Here is a 14,404-nt window from a genome sequence, read left to right on the forward strand (position 1 = left end):
ATACACTCAAGTGCAGGTTTTTGGTCTCAGCGACTGGGCGTGTGGCAGTGCTCTTTCATTTATGAGGGAAGGCCTGGGGAGTGGAGCTCTGGGACGAAGAGCTGTGGGTTGTTTGTGTGAAGGCACCGGTGACCACGGCAAGAGTAGTCTCTGTAGAGTGGTAGCAGCAGGAGGCTGACTGAAGTGGGTTAAGGAGAGGATGGGAGATGAGGAGCTGGCCTCAGCCCTGAGGACGCCGTCTAGGGGCGGTGGGGGACAGGCTGGGGACATGGAAGCGTTCACACTGGAGGAAGCCTCTGACAGAGAGGGAGAAGTTGTTCAAAAAGAGACTAACTGTGGGCACAGTGCTCTGCAGAAGTGAGGTGGGATCAACTTCATTCATAGGAGAGTTAGCTTCAGTGAAAAGAAAGAAATCTCGCTTCCTCCGAGACAGGAGGGCAAGTGGGATAAATGAATATCGGCACGTGTACCAAGTTTGCCAGTACAAAGGTGAGAGGAAGTTGAGAGATTGCCAGTGTCGTTTCAGTGCCTCTGATTAGTCCCATAAAGTAGAGAGTTGAACCTTGCGGGGAGAGTCGTTCTTAGGGTACTAGAGAGTGCTGAGTTCTTTGGGGAATGGGAGCCGAATTTCACTAAGAACATATAATCTCAATACCCGTGTTTGAAAACACAGTAGAGTTTGGAGGGCATGGGCGAATCTGAGCTGTCAATCTGATAACCCTTCAGAGAGTAAACAGACTCTTTAAAACTGGACATTTTTCTTTTTGTCAAATGGCATATACACTCTTCTACAGAGGTAACAACAAATCACAGCTTACCTCTCTAATCTTTGCTCAGCTGTTAACTCCATCCAGTTCTTTGTAGGGTAGACATTTGATACATGTAAAAGAAACCATGAAATCATCTCACAAACCGGCAGGTTTAGAGGAGCCCCAGGGATACAGACACAGGCAGGTCTTCCCACCTTAAAACCAAAAGAATTGACTAAGCTGCAGATTATGTAAGACAGAAATGAATAATGAAATGATAATGGAGATGTGAAAAATTGGGGATATGAAAAGGACTACCCTTTGTATGCATGTGTGTTCCTTAAAAAGGCACTAAAATATGGGAATACTTGCCAGCTGTCAAGCCCCTTTGGACTGCCTGTCCTGCTGTGCCACGCAGCAGCCACTGGGAGGCTCTCTTGACCACCCGTTTTTATCTTCAAGTTCATGCCACAAAAGGACTGGGGACTCTGAAGAGAAGGTAAAGATGTGCTCAGTCTTACCAGAATTTTACACACTCAAGCGTTATGTAAAATCGCCATGCAACCACCACCAGTCTTGTAGTTAACATTGCACGTGATAGGCACTCAAGCATTTACTGAACAGTTGAAGTCGACACTGGGCTGTATGTGCTGCCCTTGACAAGTGGGAAGGTAATAATACAATGTGTGTCTTTAGAATGCCCTTTGCTGAGATGTCCTTTCATTCCTGTGACCAAAATTGGGTTGGAAATTCACACGGGCAGCGTAGAAATATCAGACTAACAGAAATATCTGACTTACAACTGTGACCTGGCCTCTGGCCTTGGCTTGGCTGAGCAAAGTCTTTGTAGAACCTAGGAATAAAAGGGGTGTCAAAAAGAGATGAAATCTGTCATTCCTAACAGTTCTTATCACAGCACTTAAACTGAACTAAAATCAAAGATCAGTGCTCTACTTTTGCAGGTTTACTTAGAAAGGCTTTTAACTTATGCTGAGATCGACATTTGCCCCACTAACTGGAAAAGAATTGTTTTGGGAGCCATTCTTCTTGCCTCCAAGGTTTGGGACGATCAGGCTGTATGGAATGTGGACTACTGCCAGATCCTCAAGGACGTTACAGTTGAGGACATGTGAGTTTGTAAGGTTACCGTGAACTTTCTAACCATTTTCCAATACCTCATTTGCTCTCATAAAGTTTACATTTTTAAGAAATGTTACATTTTAAGAAAGGTTACCTTGTGCAGAGAGCTGAAATAGACATAAAATTACAGACTTCTTTCTATCTAGCTGTAGTATAACAATTTGTATTTCCCCTCATTAATTGGTAGGTCTTGATGTGTTATTGTTGTAATATTCTGCTTGATAAATAGAAATTATTTTTCTGGTGGTTTTTGCCAAACATTTTACAAGCTCACTACCAGAACAACATGGTACAGTAAGTAACTTCACAGCTTTCTTAAAGCTGTCTACCAGGTCCAGTCCATTTTTAAGGGGCACATGCCTGGTCTTTGAAGCAAGTGGCCACTGTTAAGGTCTTAGGGCCTCTAGACTACTGACAGGTTATAATTTCAACCTGAGTCACACATTGTGTATTTGCTTTTGCTGGTCTTTTTCTCCTTTTGACCTGAGGTTCTGTTGTTACAGAAACTATGATGTACAGGTAGCCACATATAAAGGTTTCAGATCCCTGTGTTCCTTTCTCCTCCCCTAAAGTCTGCTGAGTTAGGAAACACCTACCTCTCAGGTAGTCCGGGAAGCATCCCTGGGGCCTCACCCAGGGCACTCAGCAAACACAGCGGCACTTTGTGGGGCCTTGAGTTAACTAGGCAGGTTCTCCTCACAGATGGCACGCTCACATTGGCATGAAACGCCAGGCTTCCAATCTGGCTCTGGTGAAGGGCCCCAAGGGTGGGAAGCAGGATGAGCCAGAGAGGTAATTCCAGCAGACTCTCGAAGTGCCCGCTTGACAGTGAACCTGTCTTTGTGGGTGGCATTCAGGAAAATGTGAAAGGACACCTCTTGATTATATTGGACAGCAGAGGCCGATCAAGATGGCAGGCAGGGGCAAGAGTTTGTTTTTGTTACCTTTGCCCCTTACTCTAGATAATTCACAATTACCAAAGTGCATATTTACAGCTGAAGCGAGGAAAGTTGTGACTAAGAGAAGGGACAAGTGACTGTCAGTTGCTGTCAAAGTGGCTTTTGGCGAAAATGCCCACTTTGGTGATCATGTAAACCAGGTGGCCATGGTGATATTGCTGGTAGCAATCTTAGCAAACAGTGTAACAGCAGATAATGAATTTGAAATGAATAGAAGTACTTTTGGAAGTTGCAGAAACTAAAGTGACGTTGACCAACACTATCATCAGTCTTTAAACTGGTCCCTTGAAGGAAGGAAAATTTGTAATCGTGAACACCATCCCTGCCATGATGGCAGCTGAAATTTTCTCAGAATCTGCAACTGAGCTGACTGGGGCTCTGGTTCCAGGTACAACATCAGAGAACATGCAGGGAAACGTGTGGGTGTTCATAGACATTGAGCCCAGGAGCATTGGCGGCACTGTCCAGCTATGAAGAAACTAATTCTAAACAACGCTTCTCTGTGTAGAACGGAGAATCACCAGGAGTTATGTTTATAATAGGCTGCTTTTGTTTATGATCTTTGGGAGTTGGAAAGCATTACAACAAAGTGTTTAATACACATTTGTTTCATCCCTCTGCCGTTGACTACTCTTTGTAATGGTCTCATTTTGAGTCTGAATTGAAAAATTGCTGTCTATCAGCTTTTCCTTAAAACTTTCTAACATCTCTGTGTCTTGTTAAATATATATTTCCCTTCAAAAGAGTAAGTTAAACTGAGCAGCTGCTGTTCAGACAGTTTGCTGCGCGCCTGTAAGTGGTAGGCTCTTCAGCCACCTAGCCATTTAAAAACAGCAAAAAACACAGACGATGCATATTCTGTAGGCATAATGCTTTTCTTCAGTGATTAAAGCTCTATTAATAGACATGTTAATCCTATGAAGTACTGTATTTCCACACAATTAAAATGTATTAGTGGAGAAAATATAAAAGGGATAGTGAAGTGCATTTATTCCTGTAGTAAATTAAGTCCTGATTAGCTGATTATCAAAACATTATCTGATTTACATTTCTATAGACTTCTGGCCGTATGAACAGGAAATGAATTTTGGAAGTAGGTTCAGTTAGGTTTAAAGTTCAACAAATGAGAAACCTCATTTCTGCTCATACTCTGCTCTCCATACAGGAGAACATGGAGCATTTGTTGATTTATCCAATGGATAAACTATTAACACTTTAAAACCAAGAAACCAAATGTATTGTAAAATAAGCCACTTGCATGTTTGTTTGGGTATTTATCATTTTTATATAATCAACTCTCTAAAGTGATTGCTGTGGAAAGTGGTAAGATTTACTCTAATTCTATATTTATTTACTTAAACATTTGGCAAGCAAATGGCTGGATATGGTCATATAGCAGAAGGCTGCTCCCAGCACTCTACTTTCCCACTTCATTGAATTCGCCCTCTGTGGGCGTGTGCAGTCTGTCCTGGCAAGGGGCGGTAGGTCTGAACATTCTGGGCTGCTCTCCTAACACCGGGGGAAACAACTGCTCTATCAGAGGTCGTATCGTAAAGTGGGTTTAGTCTAGCTGAGACATAATCTTACTGCCTTCCTAAGCTTAAAAAGTGCATCCTGTCCTGTCATGGTGACGACAACTCACCCTAGTAAGGTTTTAAGGTGAACAGAAACTTGCATTATGCCCTTTGACACAGCCCCATGCACGGGGTGGGGGTGGGGGGATTCCCTTTCCCATCGAATGTAGCTTATTTATTTACTTGAGATGAATCCTTGTTGCCTCAAGAGTTTTCCCCCCTCAGAGATAACAGCAGTGGCTCTCGAGGGATCCATGTGTTGCCGTGGTGATGTGCCCACTCCTGGTGTTGGCTCGTCTCCACCTCAGTGAGCCCCTTCCTGTCCTCAGCCCGGTGCAAGTGTCTGCAAGCTCTTCAGAGCTAATAAACAGCATCCATCATTCCTTTCATCTGATCACTATAGCGGGGCCTTGTGAGTGAGTGTGGAGCATGACTCGTACAGCTGCACTAATGGAACTCTGAAGAATGAGCCCCTGAGTCAGCAGCATGAGTGCATAAGAGGGCCATAACCTCTTCCCCCTTGTCCCAGACTCAAAGTGCTGGGACGCAGAAAGGACCACAAATAGCTGTACCTTGTTTGAACATTAGGGTATTAATCCAGCTGGGTAGCCACTATTTGTTTCAAAACAGTATTTAGAGCCATCCTAGTAGCTCAGAATGGTATTTTTGAAGATAGCCCAGTTGACTAAAATTGTCCTGTGTTGGTTTTGTCTTCTCCTCCTCCCCCAGGAATGAGATGGAAAGGCACTTCCTGGAGCTACTTCAGTTTAATATTAATGTTCCTTTCAGTGTGTATGCCAAATACTACTTTGACCTTCGCTCCTTAGCAGATGACAACAACCTGAATGTTCTATTCCCTCCTCTTAGCAAAGAAAGAGCACAGAACTTAGAGGTAAGGCTGTGAAATCACTAACTGGGGTTTTCTGTCAGCCACCGAAGCCACATCTGTAGCTAAATTATATTAAGCAGTGATTAGGAAAATGGAAAGCTGTTAACAGTTTGAAGAGCTTATTGACCCGTTGGCATCATATTTCCTGTGTCTTTTATGGTTTATACAGGGATCCCACATTATAAAAAAAAAAATTGTCTCTTCTGTAACCATAATTCAGAATACTTTAAATCATATTTAATCTGTTCTTAATGGTTTTCCATTTGAACCTCTACACTTACATATAACCATACATGAATAATTTCTTAAAATTGTATCCCTAATCATATGTACCTACATAATCTACTTACCACTCTTAACTGTCTTTTTTTTTTTTTATAATTGATGTTTTGGACTATTTCTACTGTCTTGATATTTTTAATAAATAAAGAAATGTATTTATTTATTTATGGCTGCATTGGGTCTTCGCTGCTGCACGCAGGCTTTCTCTAGCTGTGGCGGGCGGGGGCTGCTCTTCATTGCGGTGCGCAGGCTTCTCATTGCAGTGGCTGCCCTTGTTGCAGAGCACGGGCTCTAGAGCGTAGGGTCAGTAGTTGTGGCGCACGGGCTTAGTTGCTCCTCGGCATGTGGGATCTTCCTGGACCAGGGCTCAAACCCGTGTCCCCTGCATTGGCAGGCGGATTCTTAACCACTGCGCCACCAGGGAATTCCCTCTTAACTGTTTTTTACTCAGCTTGCAGTTCGTGTGTGTGTGTGTGTGTATCACAGTTCAGTCCCCTGAGTTTATTAGACAAAGCATCCGTGGCTAACCTGAGAGACCTATACTTGGAAGGTATGATGTGGATTCAGATACTGGATGTAGAAAGTACATGAGTTTTTAATATAAATGGTAACGTACATGGAACAAAGTAATACTTATGGCTTATGATTTTTGGTGGGTATACAGCAAAATTCACAACTGAAATGAACACATTTAAAATTGATACTTTCTGTGGTACCTTGGTGGTACTTTAGAATAAGATGTTTTTCTACCATAATTTATGTGCAAGTGAAATAGCACCTTTCAGCGCTTGTCATTAGACCTCTCCTACCTTCAGCACATACCTACCTGATTAAAATTTTCTTAGAGTATGTAATAACTAATGAAAACTGAATAGAAGTTGAATAGCTGAGTAAACACTGATTTTTCCCAAGTGTATGTCCATTACGTTTAAGGATCACGTGTGTAGGTAACAGATGATATTGCTATTAGGAGCCTATCATTAGGAACCCAATTTTTAAGTAACTCTAAGTTATTAGGGCAAGTTACCCCTTGCCCCAGCAATCTAATCATAGCCCTTAAAGGTTATTACCTTAGGGAATTGTCAGTTAGTGTAGATATCAGCTATCCAAAGTAGCAGTAACTATGAACTATCTAAACGAATGTAGATGTGTGGCTTATCAATGATGCTTTTTTTGTTTTTTTAAGGTCCGAACATTTTTTTTTCCCCCTAATTATACCTATGTTCTACCTGATTGACTTTCCTAGGCCATTTCCAGATTGTGTGACGACAAATACAAAGACGTGTGTAGAGCTGCTATGAGAAGGTCTTTCAGCGCTGATCATTTCATTGGTATTCGGCGCTCCAATGCCATCCTCTCTTAAGGGAGAAGTGAGGGGTTGTAACATCATAAACCCCTCGAAACAAAGACTGGAGAAATATCACCTCTCCTGCTCAGAAACCAGCAAAGTTAGTATTTTCACCTTAAAGAAAGACATTGAATTCAAGAGACTCATGGACAAGCGAAGATTATGCTCATAGGAAAGAACGGGACCTCGTCAATGTAACACGCTCTTCTGTCCTTTTTATTGTAAACAGAGTTACAAAAACCACTCCAAAGCTAAAAGCTCCCAATCCACGCACAGATATCTGCTCCCAATCCACACACAGTTATCTGATAGCTGTGAACTATGTGAGGTTTTTTAATTAATAGTTTAAATTTTTAGACTTTAAAGACACTAACTATATAACTTTTATGTTTTTCTTACCTCACTGTCCCATACTGCTGCATATTCCTTTAGAATCAGTGCAGTATTACCATCAAAAAATGGGACTCCAAAAAAAAAAAAAAACAAAAACAAAAAAACGAAAAAAAAACAAAAAACAAAAAAAAAAACAACAAAAAAACATGGGACTCCTAACAACTCATAAAGCCAAACTTCGGAACAGACTGTTGTAGCATCGTTAGGTTTTGCAGGGTTCTTCCTCCCTACTATATCATTGAAGCTGCTAGTCATTGTTGGCAATCAATTTAAACCAAAAAGCTGCTGAATAACACATGTCATCCAAATTCTTTGCAGGCAGTACTTATTAGCATATTAGCATGTTTGCGATCATAAACAGAGAAAGTAGGTTATTTCCTTCTATTGGGTCCGTGCTGCATTTCTTGTTAACTATAATGGTGCTTCTGATTTTGTGATGATTTTCCTCTTTGTTATATACTTGTATTAAAGGATATTTTCATAATTCCAGCCAACATGGTGGTCCAGTAATTAACAAGCCGGTGATGAAATAGAACGTGTCCCAAAAGTCTTAGAACAATTTTAAGCTTTAATATAGTGTGCTTGGATAACTCCAGAACACTGTCGCAGAAGTATAAATGCTAGACTGGCAAAACATCACTTGAAACTTTAATCGAATTTCTTCTAAACTCATTTACTTTTGTACATTTTAAACATTAAGCTTTTTTTTTTTTTTTTTTTTTTTTTTAAATTAATTTATTTAATGGCGTGTTGGGTCGTTTCTGTGTGAGGGCTTTCTCTAGTTGTGGCAAGCGGGGGCCACTCTTCATCGTGGTGCGCGGGCCTCTCACTGTCGCAGGCTCTCTTGTTGGGGACACAGGTTCGAGCCCTGGCTTGGGAAGGCCCGTGAGCCACAATTACTGAGCCTGCGCGTCTGGAGCCTGTGCTCCGCAACAAGAGAGGCCGCGATAATGAGAGGCCCGCGCACCGCGATGAAGAGTGGCCCCCACTTGCCACAACTAGAGAAAGCCCTCGCACAGAAACGAAGACCCAACACAGCCATAAATAAATGAATACATAAATTTTAAAAAATAAAAAATAAAACAATAAACGCTTAACGTTTAAAATTTACAAAACTAAATGAGTTTAGAAGAAATTTGATTAAACTTTCAAATGATGTTTTGTAAGTTTGTGGCATTTATACTTCTACAAGTATCAAAGCTTAAAATTGCACTAAGACTTAAGGGGATACCTCCCCTCCTCTTTTTAAAATAGTCCTTTGCAAGGCTGGGCTGCTTACCTGCTTGATCACCTAAGTTTCTTTTTTCTAGATTTGGTAAAGGAATTATGAACAACAGTGTTAATTCACATGTAATAAATTGAACTGGACCCTAATAGTAGGGACAGGAGAGTAAGTGATACGAAACAGCTTTTCTATCCTGTGTGTTAACCTGGCTATAGGTGTCTCACTTCAAGTTCTATTTAAGAGGAAACATATAAACCTTAGGAACCCTTACCTCAGGCTTTAAAAGGCAGGGAGGTCCAGTCCAGTAATCAGTCTTTTTGGAGATTGGTAACGATGTCACCTAAACTTGAAATATTAAAAAAAAAAAAAAAAAAAGTGTTCTCAACTATGTGAAATCTTTCTCCTCCTACCTTCTCAAATGTAATCCTAGGAATTTTGCCTGTAAACAAAGCATCTCTGGGCCAGAAGTACTTTCTCTCTTTATAGCAAGGCTTCACATTATACTGAGTGCTGCAGGTTCCATCATTTTTAAGGGACAGAGACATAAATGATAAATTATGGTATATAAAATACTACAATCTACCACCTCAAAAAATATTGTTTATGGAGTTTGGAGCTTGGAAATTCAAGTACTGATTGCAGTTTTATTTTGAAAAGAATGCTACAACTTATGTGGTTTTTCTGCCTCATGTTTATATTAAAAGAAAAGCTAATAAACTATTTTAATTAAAATATATGGCTACTGTGTTTGTAACACTTCTCACTATTCACATAACATTACAACTCTGCCTAACTCAAATGTTTTCAGTCAGCTCTGATAGTCGGGCCTTAAAGCATTTTCAAACTAACCATTCATAAGTTGTTTTGACCCCTGCCTTTAGTTAAGATGTAGACATTTATTTCTTCAGCTTACGCTCTTTTCAACCTGAAGATAATCTAGTACACTTAAAATCACTGGCTACAGTGCTCAGTGGCATAATGCATTAGATGGCATTTTTGACTTGTTTGTTATGGTGCCAAGATGGAAATGCACATTGAAAGATAAAAGTAGGTAAATACACAGAGAAAGGACTTACAGGAATACTGTAGAATCAGAACTTGTTGTTTGAGGGTTTCAAGCAATTGAACAGGAAAGAAAATGGAAGAACAGGAAGCAGTAGCATTGTGGTTACTGTTAAGAGGGTGACTTTTACACAAGCCCCGGAATTTGACGTTAACCTGCTACTTCACTTCGCATTCAGCTGGAAATACACCAGATCGCTGAAGTTTCTTTTAGACCCTAGCCACTGCACTTGAGCAATATCCCAGCAGTCCTGATAGTATTGCCGTCGTATTTCATCCACCTTAGTTCCCTTCCTAAGGTCACATCTTTAACTTTGTTCTTGTGAAGTTGCTGATGAGGAGAAATGATCTGATTTAGTACAGAAGGGGAAAAAAATCTATCACAAGTCACTGTTTATATCAATAGTTTGCACCGCGTAGTAATATGCCAGTTACTAAGCAGAAATGCTGACATATCTCGAGTGGTCGAAGGTTTAAAAAAAAAAAATTGGGGATAGGAACATTGGGCATGACTGTAGCTTCAAGAACAAGTTGGTAGAATAAGGGGAATCGCTAAAAATTGCTTTTCCCCTTCAGCTTTAATTCTAGAGGCAATACAGCCATTTTAATAAATGGGAAATTGAGGCAACTTAAGGTAAAAATTTAAACATCACAAAGTAGGTTCTCCAACAAATATGGGGCATGGAAACTAGTTATTAAGAGGGTGGCAAGTATGGCATTTTTTTTTCCAGATTTTTATACCGAGGAAGGGTTTGTTCCCTAAAGTAGTAAGACTATAAAAGAATATCTGACTACCTGAACTCAAATTTTATTTTTTCGCTTTTTAAAAAAAATGATTTTTCTCTAATGGAATACTGATATCTGTGCAATTTTAACTCTGGTATACCGTGAACTGAACTTTATTCTTTACAAGGAAAAGACAAAAGTTTGAAATGTATGTTTGAACCAAATTAAATTGCCATTTTTGTATGTTAAATTCATGTGGTTGACCCTAAGACAACTTCTTAGGGCCCAGTGTTTCTGGTTAAGAGAAATGTTTTCCACCCTGTATCAGATTCCATCATGACCCTATTCTTTCACATTTACTCCTAATGTACCCTGTATGCCCATTATTGAAATTCAACAGCACTAAATCCTAGTTTTACAACAGGTCAAATTTCATTTCTTAGTTTTCCCATTCTATAAAATATACCATTCCTTGATTTTTGAAAAATGCTGAAGCCAGTATTTACTGGAAAACAATTCACTCTGTATTCAGGTTATGCAATGTTTTTGGAAATGTTTACCTATAGCGTGTAGGTTAGCTAAAATCTTTCATCACCCAAGACTTCTCTCTAACCACATGTAAAATGACTACGACTGTTCCCTCACCCAGAAGCCGCATTCTTGAGTATAGAGCTATTTGGTAAAGCACTTGACAGCTGGTAGGGGCTCTCCCAGGGGTAAGTGCTAATTTCTATGCAGAATCTGTAGATTACACCCAGCATCTATCAAGTTAAGGATTAGATCACCTAAAATCTTAACTGTTAGCCACTCACCAGCCTGGCCAGCCTGACACCGTGCCAGCAAGAATACAAAAGATCTAGGAGCCCTTCAGAGACACCTGGTCCCTTGTACACAGGTGCAATCTGTTTGGCTTCTGAGGCAATTTCCACTAGTCCATTTTAAATGGGTTTGGCAGATGAGATAACATGTACTTCATGTGAAAGAAATGTTATGAATACCAGTTTATGGTTTAGGATCTCTAACATGCAGAAAGAACCAGGAAAGTGAAGTAGTATAGAAATTAAGAGAAATCCAGAGTCAAATGAAAAGAGGTTAATGTTCTTTAAAAAAAAAAAAAAAAAAAGGAACAGGTTAGGTGATTACTTAACTGCTGTGAGGGCAGCTAAATAATTTGAATGTGATTAGAGAAAGTCAGTGACAGCCTCAGGACCTAAGGTCCTCAAGAATATGTCGATCTCTACTTCAAGACCTCAAATTACTCTGCTAGCTTTTTCTTACAACATCTATTCCTTCATCTTACCGTTCTCAATTCTACTGACCTTTACTTCTAGCTCCCCAGATGGTGGCCCTTGATCTCCTCACTGTGGGAACCGACTCTTCCAAACGCAGGGCGTCAGTGTTTTGTCCACCTCCCACTGCCCTCTCTCAGCAAGGTCATCTCAGCTTCACCCTTTGACTCTCTGCTCGTGTCCAAGGTGGCAGTGCTTGATGTTGGTTACTACTGTGACCCATTTCTAAAACACTATCACCAGGTTCCAGGAAATACAGGATTTATATGGCTCACGGGCTAACTGGCCCCTTGTAATCCCCTTTAATCAACTACTTGAGCCCTCCTGTGTTCCCACAAAGTAGTTGTTCCCAATTTGCTGCACTCACTCCCCTGATCTGCCCACAACCCTAGATGTATCTCCTCAGGCTAGGCAGCAACCCCACCTTCCAAACTCCAAAACTCATTTCATCTGGCATTAGGAATAGATGCCTCACTTCTTACGGTAACCCCTCTCATCTAAGGGAGAGGATTCCATCCCAACTCTTCAAATTTCTATATCCAACACCCCCACCACCAGGATGGTGGTGAGGATGGGGCAATTTGACCTTCCTCAGCCCTTGACATGTCCTAGTGTTTCTCAAGATGTGGTCTCCAGACCACCTGCCTCTCATGGGCTGAAAGTCCCTGTAAGAAATGAAGCTTCTCTAAATGCAATGTGGAATCCTAGAACAGATAAAGAACATCAGTGGAAAATCTGGTGAAATCCAAATGAAGTCTGGAGTTAACAGTAGTGCGTTAATGTTGACTTCTTAGTTTAACAAATGTGCTATGATAATATGTTGATATTAAGGCAAAATGGATATATCTTTGCAACTTTTCTGTAAACCTAAAATAATTCTAAAAGTTTACTAAAACAGAACAAAAAGACCTAATTCTTGGATCCCAAATTAATCTCAATTCCTGGAGCTGAAGCCTGGGAATCTACATTTCTAATAGGAACCCCAAATGATTCTTACGCAGACACAAATTTGAAAACTAGTCTTTCAATTCCCTTTCCATTCCATGCCTGAATGGCTGCTTCCTCCTTGTTTTACTTACCTTAACCTGATTTAATCTTTTAGATCCTCTCAACCCTAAAATATAAGTACTATCATTATCCCCCTTTCACAGATGAGAAAGTACTAAGATGCAGTACACAAATGAAGTACTAAGAGCTTAAGTAATTTGTTCAGGATCAACAGCCCATGAATGATGGAGCTGGGAGTTGAATCCCTAATCAGTCTAGCTCCCAAATCTATGCACAGAACCATTCTACTTCCTCTCATTCTGTTGCACGTAAGAGCTCTGTAACTAAATCACTAAAAGAAGCATTATTACCTATTTCTCGCTCTTCCTAAGTCCAACAGTGCCCCCCTTTTCCACTGGGGGGAATGAACAATGAGAAAGCATTGGGAAGACGTGCCCACTAGAGACCTGTACGGGTCAGGCACAGCGGCTCTTGCACCAGGATCCAGCTCAACTGCTGTATTTTCTGTTCTCCCAAATGCCCTAACATGTACCAATCTAATAATGCTCGTAGTACTCACTTTGATGCTAAATTAATTATCTCAGGTTTACTAAGCATCTGTCCAGATTGTCAGGGAAGTGCCAACTCTAAATCAATTTACAGTTGGCCCTCCGTATCCACAGGTTCTGCATCAGTGGATTCAACCAACCATGGACTGAAAATATTTAGGGAAAAAAATTTCAGAAAGTTACAGAAAGCAAAACTTGAATTTGCTGCACACCACCAACCATTTGCATTATATTTACAACGACTTACTTAGGATTTGTATTTGGTGTTATAAGTAATCTAGACATGACTTAAAGTATAAAGGAGGGTGCGGGGGAAGATGGGAGGATTGTGCGTAGGTTATATGTAAATACTGCACCGTTTTATATAAGGGACTTGAGCATCCATGGATTTTGGTATGGGGTGGCACGGGGGGGGGGGGGGGGGAGGGAGACGACTGGAACCAATTACCCACAAATACAGAGGGAGAACCATATATCCTCTTATCTTATCTGGGTTCCCTGACTTGTATTTAGACCTTAATACAAAGTTGTGTATCTAACTGCTGAACGATGAAGTTTTGGGAGTTTCTGACTGCAAACCAGACACACACAACAACAGCAGCTCTTCTATCCAAATTGCTTCAGTACAGAGTATAGATGGAGGGTTGATAAAATAGAACACAATCTCAGGTAATGTCTCTGTTCTTATGTGTATTTTCCTTCATTTCTTCAAGTGAATCATGAAACAATCACAGGATCAGCAGGAGAAACCTATGAAGTATATTCAGGTAAAACATGTTTTCATTAGTTCTCCTTCTGGTGATTGGAATTTCTTTGATTTTATTATCAATAAAAACGTTGCCACTTATATTCAAAGTACATCCGAGAAATCTGATCACGAAGTTAGAATGCACATACTTCCTTCAGATACTCTTAGAAAACAGTGTCTCTCCATGAAAGCATGAGAAAAATACTTGTACAGCATCTTATTTGCTTTACCATTGCTTTAATGCACTTTAAAATTTATCTACATTAATTGGGAACAAAGAAACAAAAATAGACATTTCTTTGTTTTTCATAAATAACTACTCTCCATACTTGATAAAAATCTCAAAGCATTATTTTAACTTCCCACAAATATAATACATACAATTTTTTTTTTCTGAAATAATAAGGTCAGCAAATTAAGTATCTTGACACTAATATAACCACATACAACTGCTATTCTACTGA

The 14,404-nt window shown here is 40.2% G+C and overlaps 1 protein-coding gene across 14 annotated transcripts in view; it reads left to right on the forward strand.

Annotated features, from left to right (window-relative positions):
* Positions 1-9,291, forward strand: part of LOC114235717 (cyclin-Y-like protein 1) — a 121,168-nt gene extending 111,877 nt beyond the window's left edge. For 13 of the 14 annotated variants that reach the window (XM_057551725.1, XM_057551732.1, XM_057551726.1 and 10 more), the window contains 3 exons: positions 1,712-1,878; positions 5,152-5,314; positions 6,840-9,291. In XM_057551725.1, coding sequence (XP_057407708.1) covers positions 1,712-1,878; positions 5,152-5,314; positions 6,840-6,956 — 447 coding nt within the window. In that variant the 3' untranslated portion in view covers positions 6,957-9,291. The remainder of the gene's footprint in view (positions 1-1,711; positions 1,879-5,151; positions 5,315-6,839) is intronic. The other variant, XM_057551728.1, reaches the window with a different exon arrangement.
* The last annotated feature ends 5,113 nt before the right edge of the window (positions 9,292-14,404 follow it).

The sequence above is a fragment of the Balaenoptera acutorostrata genome, chromosome 8 (assembly GCF_949987535.1).
Source record: "Balaenoptera acutorostrata chromosome 8, mBalAcu1.1, whole genome shotgun sequence".
NCBI lineage: Eukaryota > Metazoa > Chordata > Mammalia > Artiodactyla > Balaenopteridae > Balaenoptera > Balaenoptera acutorostrata.